This window comes from Talpa europaea (assembly GCF_964194135.1).
Source record: "Talpa europaea genome assembly, chromosome: 10".
In the NCBI taxonomy this organism is placed as follows: Eukaryota; Metazoa; Chordata; class Mammalia; order Eulipotyphla; family Talpidae; genus Talpa; species Talpa europaea.
In genome coordinates, this window is record NC_140077.1 from 89,987,914 (window position 1) to 90,000,470 (window position 12,557).

Here is a 12,557-nt window from a genome sequence, read left to right on the forward strand (position 1 = left end):
TATCTATAATGTTAGTTACAGAAGCCATATGCCAAGGGGTACTGCCTACTGTGAAACACAGCTGCGGTACTGACATTAGGTTTGCGGGACTATCAATCGATTTCCTTGAATGCACACTACCTTCTTCCTCCAGAATAATAGCATACATGGAAATAATAATAATAGCATAGATGGAAAGCTGGTTTGCTTAGATGGAATAAAATGTTTAACTAAATATTTAATAGTTTGGAGGGTTGGTGAATCAGTTATCAAAGCATCACTGGGCAGTGGGTCACGTACAGTGGGAACCAATCCTTTCCCTCCAAGCCTTCCTGCCTCCATCTGTCTCCCCAGCCATATATTTGCCCAACCAATGAAACTGCCCAGCTCTCACCAGACAACAGCAATTTCACATAAAAACAAACTTCATCCCCCTCCCATGAGTTATCAACAAAGTCCCTTCCCTCCCCAACCTCACAAGATCAAGTTTCCTTTACCTGCAAATCTTGCTTCTAGTTCTTCACTTTTATTTGGGATGATGTAATTATTAGATGGTACAAAGGTGCAGCAGGGACAGTGTAAGCTTATTTTAAATCCGAGATTCCTATCTGGAAAACATTAAGTCAAGGAGGTCATTCATGTGCAATCAACTCACAATAACTTAGGGTCATTGAGCATCTAGGGGGGGAAACAGGGTGGTTGTAACCTTTGTGGTGGAGCCACTCATGAACAGCATCCGTGACATCAAAGGACAGCCATTCACCCTCCGCTCTCGTTTTCACAACTTTGCTGTCAATGTAGCGCTGGGATGGAGATGTTGAATCTTTGGGTCTGAGAATCTAGAGCAGGAGAGAGCAAGAGGAAAGGCTCAGCTGGCATACCGACAGCATGACTAAACCAAAATCATCAACAGTATTCCAACTCATCATCTAAATTTAGCTCCACGCTCATGGATCCATGTATTGTCATCTCAACAGCGACCACAAACGTAAAAACACAACATCAGGCCATTTGGCATGAAAAAAAGGGCTACTAAATCAGCTGTATGTTATGACAAAGGTGACAGCAACCATAAAACCAAGTGTCTAAAAGAAAGTGACAGTAATTATTTTACTTTGCTGACATAAGCTTGCAATTTACATTGCAATATGTCAGCCATAAATTCTATGCTATTAAGTTAATTGTCTTGTTGTTCTGCTTCCCTATGTATTTCATTTGGGGAACAGGGAGGTGGAGAGAAGGGAAATGGAGGGGATCCAGTTCCAAGGATCCAAGTTCTGAAGGCAGGGCTTGAACCCCTGTAGACCGAGGAAAAGCTGGCTGCGGGTTTGGGCAGGGATTGGATATAGCTCAGGGAACTTAGAACGTGGTTTGATTGGTTCCTAAAACACAACCATTAAAAGACACCCTCTGAAGACCTTGAATTATAAATCTGCTTCTAATAAAGAAAGGTCTTAACCCTGGTTCCTAAATCCACTGACATGAAAATATGTGGCCTGCTTCCACTTTTGAGGGAAGTCTCTAGCTGGGATTTTTACCCTCAATGTGACTTGTTGTGATTTATAAAGATATTCCATATCCCGTGGACTAAGAATGAATGTAGGCAGGAGCTGTCTGGCACAGTCCACAGTGAGAGTCTGAAAGCAAATCAGCCTGGACGCTGAGACCTCAGAATGATGCATTTATTTCAAGTAAGAGCAACTCAGTATGTACTCGGGTTGCTATAGGTAAGGAATGGTTTAGGTGGCTTTAAAAAATTCTGTCTTTCAGTGGTTGTGTTTTAGGAATGAATCAAAACACGTTCCTAAGTTCCCTGAGCTATATCAAATCCCTACCCAAACCCTCAGCCAGCTTTTCCTCGGTCTACAGGGGTTCAAGCCCTGCAGTTTTATATTGCCTTTATGACACTGAGTTTAACTCCTCCGTGGCCATTTCATATGCACAGGTTTTGTTTCTCCAGTAAGTTCATAGCTTCGTGAGGGCAGGGATCATGTCTGCAGTCAGATATCATTTCACAGCACAGAGCTCAATGTAATCAATATATATTCAGTGTTACTATCTGGATATCTAAAGATGCATTTACTATCCTTTAAAGCTTGAGAAACAAAAATGCATCATCTTCCACTGATTTTAAAAATGCACTTTATGGGCCTCCCCTGGTGGCGCAGATGGTTGAGCGCCGAGCTGTGAAGCTGTCCGCAGCCTCTGCAGTGCCGGTTCGATCCTGGCCGGCAGGCGAGGGTTCCACATGGCACGACAGACCTCTCCTGTCTCGCCCGCTGCTCCCCTCAGCAGTGTATTTCGTCAATCTTCCTGTTCTGTTCCCCACTCTGTCTCTGGTGAATCCTCTCACCCTCCCACGCATCTGGCCTGTACCCTGGTTCTTATATAAATAAATAAATAAACCTTTAAAAAAAATGCACTTTCCTTCCAGGTCTGAACATGATTTGTTTCAGGTCATTTGGCAACAAATTCTTCCCTGAATGTTTGGTGTTGTAGCAGACATTTTTCCTGGATTAAGCAAGTTTAGAAAAGGAAAAGAGATTCCTATGACTGGACTCTGGGTGCCCTTATGAATTCTAGACTTAGACCTTACTCTACGGATCTGCCCTTAAGGTCCACTAAGCCCCACTTGGTGGAGAGGATCAAAAGGTGAGTATAATTCCACATATGCATCGGAGAGGGTCCTTATGCATGAAAGAAAGCCATGGACTTGATTTGAGGGCTGGGCTCCCTGGCCTGGGGTCCTGGCACACATGATTTCCTTTCATTTAAGCCTTACACAATCCTGTAAGGTAGATTAAGGAAACAGAAATGTGGGGACATTAAGAGCTTTGCAGCAAGCACGTCGCAGAGTCAAAGCAATCCCAGGTCATTGTCCCACTTTGGTGAGGTATTTTGAAGGTCAAAAGAGTGGGGGACTTAGGTTTGGATCAGGAGCTCCCCTCACTTCTTTCCATATGACAGAAAACATTCGAAGACAGAAGCCAGGATTTTTAATAAGATTATAATAAATGTTGGGACAAGACAAAAATTTAGCGCGTGGAATGCACACAGAATCAATGCTGACATTGGCCTATAAATTTAAAGTCATAATTTGACAGCAGGCCAACATTACCCAGAAATTACTCCCAGTTGGGCAGGTAAGATACCATGTATCCATGTATCCAATTCAGAATAAATGATGTAGTTAACCTCACGTAAGATGGCAATGATAAAAAAGAGGTTAAGAAGATGCTTCAAGCATTTCCATCTGCCTCATTGACTAAAAACCAGCAATACACAGAACTCAAGCTTGTCTTTAACCTCCTTCCCCAGATGACCTCTTATAATGCATTACTTCATAATCTTTTATATATTTTGCCATGCTTCTAATTAGCACAGTATATTATTCATCTCCATATCTAGTGTTTAGACACACTGTCTACAACAAAACATTACTTTCATTATTGAATTAGTTATATATATGATGTATGTATTTACGGTTTATGAGATGCTTATGATGTTTATGAGTTTTATATAGATATATAGAAGGCATGATAGATAGATAGGCAGGTAGATAGATTGATAGACTGGTGGACAGATAGCTAGAAAAATAGATAGATGCTAGATAGATAGGAGAGAGATACGGACAGACAGATAAACAGTGTTCCTGAAGACACAGAATTCTTTTTTAAAAAATCATGACCTCATTGAACGAGTGGCAAAAAAAAAAAATACAAAATGAAAAATCTATAGATATTCTTCACCTCATAGAGAAGTAAGCCTAGATTATCAAGTTTTGAAAACTAGCCAAAAGGAACAAAGCTCTGAAACTTTTTTCTGTTTAAAATCTCATTACAAGATAAATTCTGCCTCAGCACAGAGCACTGGTAAATTCTAAGGAAAGGCAATTTCAGATCCTCACATGGATGAAAGGTCATTGATATCTTTTCACTAGTTCAAGAACAGGTCAATTTACACCAGCTAGATAGCCACATAATTCTGAAAAAGAGAAGTGACTTTGGTCTTGTCTGTGTATTTGCTGTCTCCACTTTATGACCAAGGAGTTCTTAAACCCACTTGTTGCAATTTAACTCCATTCTATCTTAACCAGCTCTCACTGGGAAGAGGAAACAGCTGCTTTCCATCACTCATAGACTATACTTCATACTCTTGGAGACTACTATTAAGTCCCCCTCAGCATGCTCGCTCTCCCTCTCTAAGCTAAATAAACCCAGGTCCCTTAGCCTATGTTTAGAAAGGCGGTTTCCCAAACTTTTAATCATTTGGGTCTCTAACAAAGATGAAAGCTACATAAAAGTACTCCTCCCACAGCTTCATGATTTCACTTCAGAACTGACTAGAAAACCTTCTAACCTCATCTTGGTGTCTCAAATCTTTTATTTTTTTAAAATGTTTTAAGATTATTTATTTATTTATTTATTTACACAAGAGCCAGGGTATACAGGCCAGATGCATGGGAGGGTAAGAGGATTCACTAGAGGCAGAGCAGGGAACAGAACAGGCAGACTGATGAAATACACTGCTGAGGGGAGCAGTGGGCGAGACAAGAGAGGTCTGCCGCGCCATGTGGGATTCTCCCCCGCTGGTAGGGATCTAACCTGCGCTGCAGAGGCTGCAGACAGCTTCACAGCGCTGCATTCAACCGCCTGCGCCCCCAGGGGAGGCCCATTGGTGTCTCAAATCTTAACTTAAAAGGCATCTTCTTTCTAAGAATAGGTATGACCTCCCACACTAAATTAAACTGCAAGGAAAGAAAATCAACCTGTTAAATACTATCAATTAGTACTTTCTTAAATTCAGGAGTTTACACAAAAATGACCTGGTCAGTCAACTTCCCATTCTGTTTTAGCCTTTGATATCTGCCTTGTTTCAGTCTGCCAACAAGTTTCATGCCAACAAGTGCATGAATATTAGCAGTCACGGGTGTGCAGCTGTTGTTTTTCCTAAAGCCGCCATTGCTTGTAAAGCCCTTTAATGCATCTCATCATGAAAAAGATAATTTTGTTGAGCAGAAGTTTTCTTAACTGGACTCCATTTAACTGGCTATTGACCAGTGTTCCCTGTCTGTTCTATAGCATAAATTGGCTGATGCTCACAGCTTGCTGGGTTCACTGATAGTAAGCTGTCTTCTGGTATATTCCATGCACCCCTGGTTTTACCTGCAGAGTTGTGTGTGAGCCAGTATCAATTATATATATATTTCTAAACCTGCTTATGACAGTCAGGCTTGATATTGGAATTATACAAATTTATTAAATGATCTAGAAATAGATGAAATACAAGAGCAAAAGTAGAGAGGGTTGTTGATTCTTGGAAAACCTTGTTGAAAGTCTTAGAAAGTTATCAAAAGACAATTTGCTTAAAAAATATTTTTCTTGGGAAATTTTGTTTTCTTCAAAAAGTAAATGTGGAGTTACCATGTAATCCAGAAAATCCACCCCTGAATATATACCCCAAAGAAGAGAAAGTAAGGAGTCAAATAGATACTCGCATATCAGTGTGCATCACAGGGATATTTACAATAACTGAAAGGTGAGACAATCCAGTGTCCCCCAGGAGATATATGAGATAAACAAAATGTGGTATACAAGTACAGTAGAATTTACTTCATCCAGAAAAAGAATGAAATTCTGGTGTGTCACCTTGTTCCTGCTCATGGTCTCCCTTACCAAATGCAAGTCAGAATCATTCTAATGAAAATGATGAGCATTGCTCATCATTTGAAGGAGCAAGGCTACTCCTTCAACAAAAGAGCAGCTAACTGACTATAGGAGAAAAGGACTCCACTGTATTTTGATCTAATCATGAACAAAAAGTCCTCATTGTGCAACAGAAACAAATACACTCCCTCTAAACAATGGATTGAAAATGGATTTGATTTATAAGTGAGAGGACTGAGGGTAGGATACTGATTCAGAATTTCTGCAACATGTAATAAAAGAAGAGGAAATGGCACGAAATCACTGCCTCCTGTGATTTGAAGGCCATTGTGAAGGAAAACAATACAGTGTAAGGAAGGTCTTTATATTAGGACATGTATCATGGCATTGCATGTGCTTATCTTTCTGGACATTTTTACAGCCCTTAATAAAAACATATTAAAATAAAAAAGGAATTAAATTTTGATACATATTACAGCATAGATAAATCTAGAAATCATTATGTTAAGTGAAATAAGTCAGATACAAAAGGACAAATCTAGCATGATTTTGCTTACATGATGTACCAGAACAGACAAATTAATAGAGTGGAACTAGACTTGAAGATACTACGGGTTAGAGACACATGGATTGGGGTGTTATTGTTTTTTTTTTTCAATTTTTTATAGAGGCATGTTTATTTATTTATTTATTTGTTTGTTTGTTTGTTTTGTTTATACATGCACTGGGTACAGTCAGAAGCGCGGGCGGATGAGAGAATTCACCAGAGCCAGAGCGGGGAGCAGAGCAGGTAGAAGGACCAAAGCACACTGCTGAGGGGAGCAGCGGGCGGCAGGAGAGGTCCGCACGCCATGTGGGACCCTCCTCCGGTGGCCGAGGAGCAGCCGGGGATTGAACTGGCGTCGCAGAGGCTGCGGGCAGGTTCGCAACCCAGCGCTCAACCGCCACCAGGGAGGCCCCTGGGGTGTTATTGTTTAATGGTTACAATGTCTGTTTGGGATGATGGAAAGATTCTGGAAATGGATGGTAACAAAGGTGGTACAACATTATGAATATACTTAGTTCCACTGAATTGTATACTTTTAAAATAGTTAAAAGGTCAATTTTGTATTATATATATTTCAACACAATCAAAAACAATTTTTCCTAATTTTAGATGTGGGAGAATTGCCATCAAAGAAATAATTAAAGGAATAATATTAGAAAACCCCAGAAAGATCCTTAACTCAAGTTGCTCAATTATTGTCCTGAAACTTGACTCTTCAAAGAAACCAAAAACTAGAAATTGCAGACAATGTACTGTGGATGTGGTTTATGCAAAAAGAATAAGACACAGATTGTCAAGAGGCAGAGGGTAGAGTCCTTGACCTTGTATAACACTCAGCAGGTAAATTGTGTATTACACATATATATACACATACACACACACTTTTCATTTAAAATATAAGTTTGCATTTCACACCTATACTTTTATAATTACCTGCTTTAACTTTTTCCTTTAAACAACACCCCAACAACCACTTCTGATTGAATTAGAAAAGAGGGCTTCTAAGACACTGAAAATGAAATTTAGCTGCTCTCACTTAGGTACCACCCACAGTGATGTTTGAATGTCACCTTCATCACATTATTGATATATACATCTATATACATCATATCAGCAATATGTACACAATGCCCATCCACAGCCTTTGGCAAGGCTCTCAGCTCTTCACTGAATTGCAAAACTCCCTACACAAAAGGATTCATCCATTGCTTTGCTATTGGAAAGCAGCCAATCAGGGAGAGGAGAGAGGTAAGTCACTGATGTTACCCAACAATTTGGGGGCAAAAAAAAGAGAAATGGAAGTCTAGAAGCAAAATTACAGTCAAAAGAAATCTTAGTATTAAAGGAATAATGCTGTAAAACTTTTCAGGATTCAGCTTGAACACCAGGGAGATTCTTCTTGCACTCCTACAAGACATTGCAGAGCTTATAAGCAAGCACTGGGAATTCCATTTTACTTTCCTATTCAGACAGGAAGTGACTTAGAAAAGAACCACAGGGTCAATTCAACCAGACATCTAAAGGAAAGTTGAACAATAGGGTTGTAGAGAAAACCCCACATCAGATTAACTAGTTATGGGCACATCTGACTATCACTTTTAAATACATTTGATGTTTTTAATGTTCAAATTCATTTAAATGTTTGTGGTGCCTGGAATAGAGTAATTAGCAAATGTTGAATTAAGCATTTATTGTGCTGGCTAAGTATTCTCTCAAGTCCAGAATGTCATGAAATACTAGTGCCAGGTAAACGAGCAGAGGCCATCTGCTCCACTTCCACTCAGTTCGTTCTCTTACATCTGCATCCATGAAGACTTCTCCTAACAGTAAGAGCACCACATTTTGAGAAAGTTCATCCCACTCTTGGACAATTTACCTATTAGAATCTTTCGTTATCTTGGACTCAAAATTTCCATCAACTAGTCTTAGTTGATAATGGTATCATTGCCTCATATTATACAATCCCTTTAGTTCTTCCAGTATGGCAGCATCTTCACATTCTTGGGCTTCCACAAAAACCTTGTGAGGTGGACATCATGGCCCTTGCTAATGACCTTTCACCATTGAAGGAAAGGAAGCCTGGAGCCTGGAGCCCCTACCTGAGGTTCTGGAGGAAACATCTTAAGATCAGTGATGATTGCTTTCCAACAGTGAATTTCACTCTCTGGAACAAGATGTGGAATTCCTTTCCTACTCTATGTCAAACCCCAATCACGGGAGGTGACCTCCCTCAACTGCTTCCTTTAGCAGAAGATTTGAGATGCTTGAGATGCTTCCTCCTTGTCAGGCCCCTTTGCAACATCCCTCTTAAAATCAGTTTTTCAATAAACTGCACATAAAGCCTAGCAGAATATGGGGTGTCGACAGAATATGCCAAATGTGGAGGGGAGGGCCCGTGGCTTCCTTTGTTCTGGTCGCTATTCTCCATGCAAACTATTTACTTTTGGCGGCAGCCACATAACACCATTGAGTCATAGTAAACTTTTTTGTAAAATAAACCCTTTGTTCTTACACAAACGGTTCAGTCAGATTTTCCACCCCAAATCCCTTCTGGCATGATATGGAAAAGAGGGAAAGAAATAAAGGAAGGCAGGGAGGAGGGGAAGCTTGGTTTTTCTAGCCAGTGGTTCTTCAACTTTAGCTTGTATTAGAAATGCCTGGTGGGGGGGGGGGTGCTTATCACAGCACACATTGCTGAGAACCAATCTCGGAGCTTCTGGATTAATATGGGTAAGAGAGGCGCCTCCTGGTGGTGCAAAGGATTAAGATGCAACCTATGAAGCTATTCGCAGCCACTGCAGCATGAGTTTGATCCCCAGCCATGGAGCTACCCACATAGCGCAGCAGACCTCTCAGCAGTGCTGCTCCCCTTAGCAGTGTATTTCAGTTGATCTGCCTGTTCTGCTCCCCATTCTGTCTCTGGTGAATCATCTTGCCCCCTAACACCTCTGGTCTGTACCCCAGTTCTTGCATGCCTAAATAAATAAATCTTTAAAAAAATTATGGGTAAGTTGTGGGTGCAGATATTTGCATTTCTAATAGGCTTGTAGGTAATACACTAGACTTTGGTGCAGGAACTACTTTTAAGAATTGTTGCCCTAGTCAATATCTATGCAATTCATTTTTTGAACCTAAATACAAATTAGGGGTGTGTGTGTGTGTGTGTGTGTATGTTTTGAATTTGTTTGACCTTGGTTTTGAAACTTTAGGACTCTCTCTAAGTTTCAACATACAAGCTAGCCCTTCTATCCACGTACTACCAGCGAGTATATATTCAAAATCTTCACTAGGTTGTTGATAACAATGTTAAATGACAAAGGGCCAAAATCATAGCCTGTTGCTGAACACTTAGGCATTTCTTTTTTAGTCACCCAGTTTCTTTAAATTAATACTCATGGTCTGTTGTATACAGCAGGGAAAAAAGTAAAATTTGATTTGTGTAAGTGAGGTATAGCTTAGGCCAGGAGCTCTTCCCATCTTTGTCAACTGGCAATCCAATCCATTCCACTTGGGCCTCTTGAGGAAAACCCCGAGCTTGCTAAGGGCCTTTGGAAATCATGGCTGCAGTGGAACAGCTCTTGGATTGTTAGATCAAGCAAGCACAAACTGTCCCTGACTGGATCAGGATTTTCCTATTGATGAAAGGGGTTAATAAACCCCACCCTGTATGTTTGTGAAGAGAATTAGATGGCACAGAGCACGCAAAGGGATGAGCACATCGCTTGCTATTTAGCAATGTGAATTATTATAGTAGTCTTGTTCCTTACCTCGTCAAAATCTTCCCGAACCTTCTACTATCTATGTAATAAACTCCAGATTCCTTAGATTGGAGCTCAAGACACAACTTGCCACCAGCCTTTCAACCTAGACTCACCTCCATCCTTGGAACCTAATCTAAACACTGTTCCTAAAACACAAGTTACTCATCCCCATCCCTGTGCTTAGACTGCAACCCCTATCAGGATGTTTTCCCTCTCCTGCAGGGAGCACCTCAAAACAAAAACACACCAAAAAACCACTTTCTTGATCCTTCAGTTTAGCTTTTCAATGACTTGCTTATTTTCACTCTAAAGTCAGTTTTCATTTTCTAGCTCCCCAAGCCAGTGCTGGGCACTCTGAGCCCTTGCATTCTCTGGCTTCAAGGGTAAACCAGCAGGGTCTGTGTGCCAGTTTCCTCCAATGAGCTATCAAGCTTCTAAATGGGAAAGGAAAACTAACTTATTTAAGTCACCACAAGCCCTGCATTCACTAGCAGCTTAAGGAATACATAATAATTAGCGTAATTTCAGAGGAATAGGCTCCCTGGGTTGAAATCTTGATAATGCCAGCATTTAATCTGAGACAAAGCACACTCAGGAAAGAATTTCTTGACTCATCCACAAGAGGAATCGCTGAATCTCCAACAACAACAAAAAAATCAAGATTCCTACTCTGGAAGACTTTCATTGGCTGTAGTCTTTTGCTCTTCATGACAAAAGACAATAAATATAAATCCTACATGTGATAAAATATTTAATAGGGTCAGTAAATTTGTTTAGTCATTCATTCATTCATAGAATAGTTGCTGGGCCTCTTCTATGCACTTAAGGCCCCATTTGTTCATTTGTTTGAATTTATTTTATAGTTCACTTCCTCCCCAGTTAAACTCAAAAGTATTAAGTATTTAGTGTGAGCAAGGCATTACATTAATATCCCAGGACAGTAAGAAGGTTCCTGTTCTTACCAGGAGCTCATGCTATGGTAAGGGAATGCAGACATCTCAGAAAAGACTGAAAGCAACGTGTTCACAGGACTCAACAAAGTGACATAGGCAGCAAAACTAGCCTGTCTATGAGATCAAGGTAGGATTCCTGGAGCAAAGAGAGGATTCACGTGCCAGGCTACTGGGCACTAAGAGAACACAGCCCAGGTAACAAGAATGTGCTAGATCATGAGAAAAGAGAGCCAATCAGTGTGTCTTTCTTTCTCTCGGGATATTTCGTCCTTACTAAGCACTGTGTGCTGGGCCTTCTGGAGAGTTTGCTTGACAGGCTGTCTTAGACTCTTACATATGCCTTAACAAAGCAGCACAGACAGGGTGGCTTAACACAACAGAAAGTTGCTCTCTTATAGTTCTGGAGAGTAAGTCAGAAGTTGAACTGTTTTCCAGGCTGTGGTCCATGTGAAGCCTCCTGCCTCCTCTGGTATCTGGTGGTTTGACATCCTAGGCATGCAGCTGCATAACTTCAATCTCTGCTTCTGTCGTGGCTCGACATTCTCCCTGGTGTCTGTGTGTGCAAATGGTCATCTTCTCATAAAGACACTGGTCTGTAGTATCGAGGGCCTACTCTAGCCAGATTTCCAGTCATGGTCACTAATTATATCCAATGGTCCTGTGTCCAAATAAGACCACATTCTGAGGTCCTGGGGATTAGGACTTCAATATCCCTTTTTGAACAGAACACAAGTCAACCCTTACCAGTAGGTATTCTTACATTTCATTGAGTTGAGCATGCTCTAAATATTTGATCTACCTGTGAAGTCCTTCAGAAGGAAAGAACATTCTGGCTCTTTCTTTTTTTTCCAGTCTTTTTCACTGCAGTTAACATAATCTCTCCATATCAGACTTCATAATCTCTCTAATAGCAGACTACACTAGAAGGTCACACATGATGAAGTGACAGATAAGTCCCTGAACTGTCAGAATTACAGTGGAGGATAGAAAGGACTTCTTGGAATTTTGTAAATGTACACATGAACACACACACAACACAGAGATTAAATAGAGATGATGCAGACATAGAGATGGGGGTGGAGACCAAGGAGGACCAAAAGTCTAAGCAATTTCATGTCATATTTTACCCCATCTATATACTTCATGTTGAGAAAGAAAATGAGGGAGGAAAAGCAAAAGTGTGAACTTCCAAGCAATCGTAAGTGGGACACATATCCATGTGTAACTATGATAAAACATGGCAGCTATAGATGTTTAATACACACACACACAAACACACAAACACAAAAAGGAAAGCCTCTCTTATGTGACAAAAACACCTTATAATTCCATTTTGTTTCCTTCATCTTTTTTCATTCTCCACAGATGGGCCTTTGTGTTGACTGCACATGTGTGTATACAGGTAAATTCATTTCTACAGCTCTGAGGGATGAAGGAGCCCTTTGTGTGAGGGAAACCCTCTCTAAGGGTGCAGCCCAATAGCCTCCATAAGTCCATCCTCTCCACCACACACACAGGACAAATGCTGCTGGACAAAGTCAGCATTACAGGCCCGGACAGAACAATGCAAAGACAGCATTTAATGAAAGTGTGAAGAGGAACTAAGTCAAGACCTGAAGGCCAGTCAGTCCTTGAGGCTAAACCACACAGC

General features: G+C 40.7%; 1 protein-coding gene across 2 annotated transcripts in view; it reads right to left on the reverse strand.

The window, feature by feature from the left end:
- Positions 1-12,557, reverse strand: part of TGFB2 (transforming growth factor beta 2) — a gene marked incomplete at its 5' end in the record, with an annotated part of 72,201 nt that overhangs the window by 5,690 nt on the left and 53,954 nt on the right. For both annotated transcript variants that reach the window (XM_084245961.1, XM_084245960.1), the window contains 2 exons: positions 477-587; positions 686-818. In XM_084245961.1, coding sequence (XP_084102087.1) covers positions 477-587; positions 686-818 — 244 coding nt within the window. The remainder of the gene's footprint in view (positions 1-476; positions 588-685; positions 819-12,557) is intronic.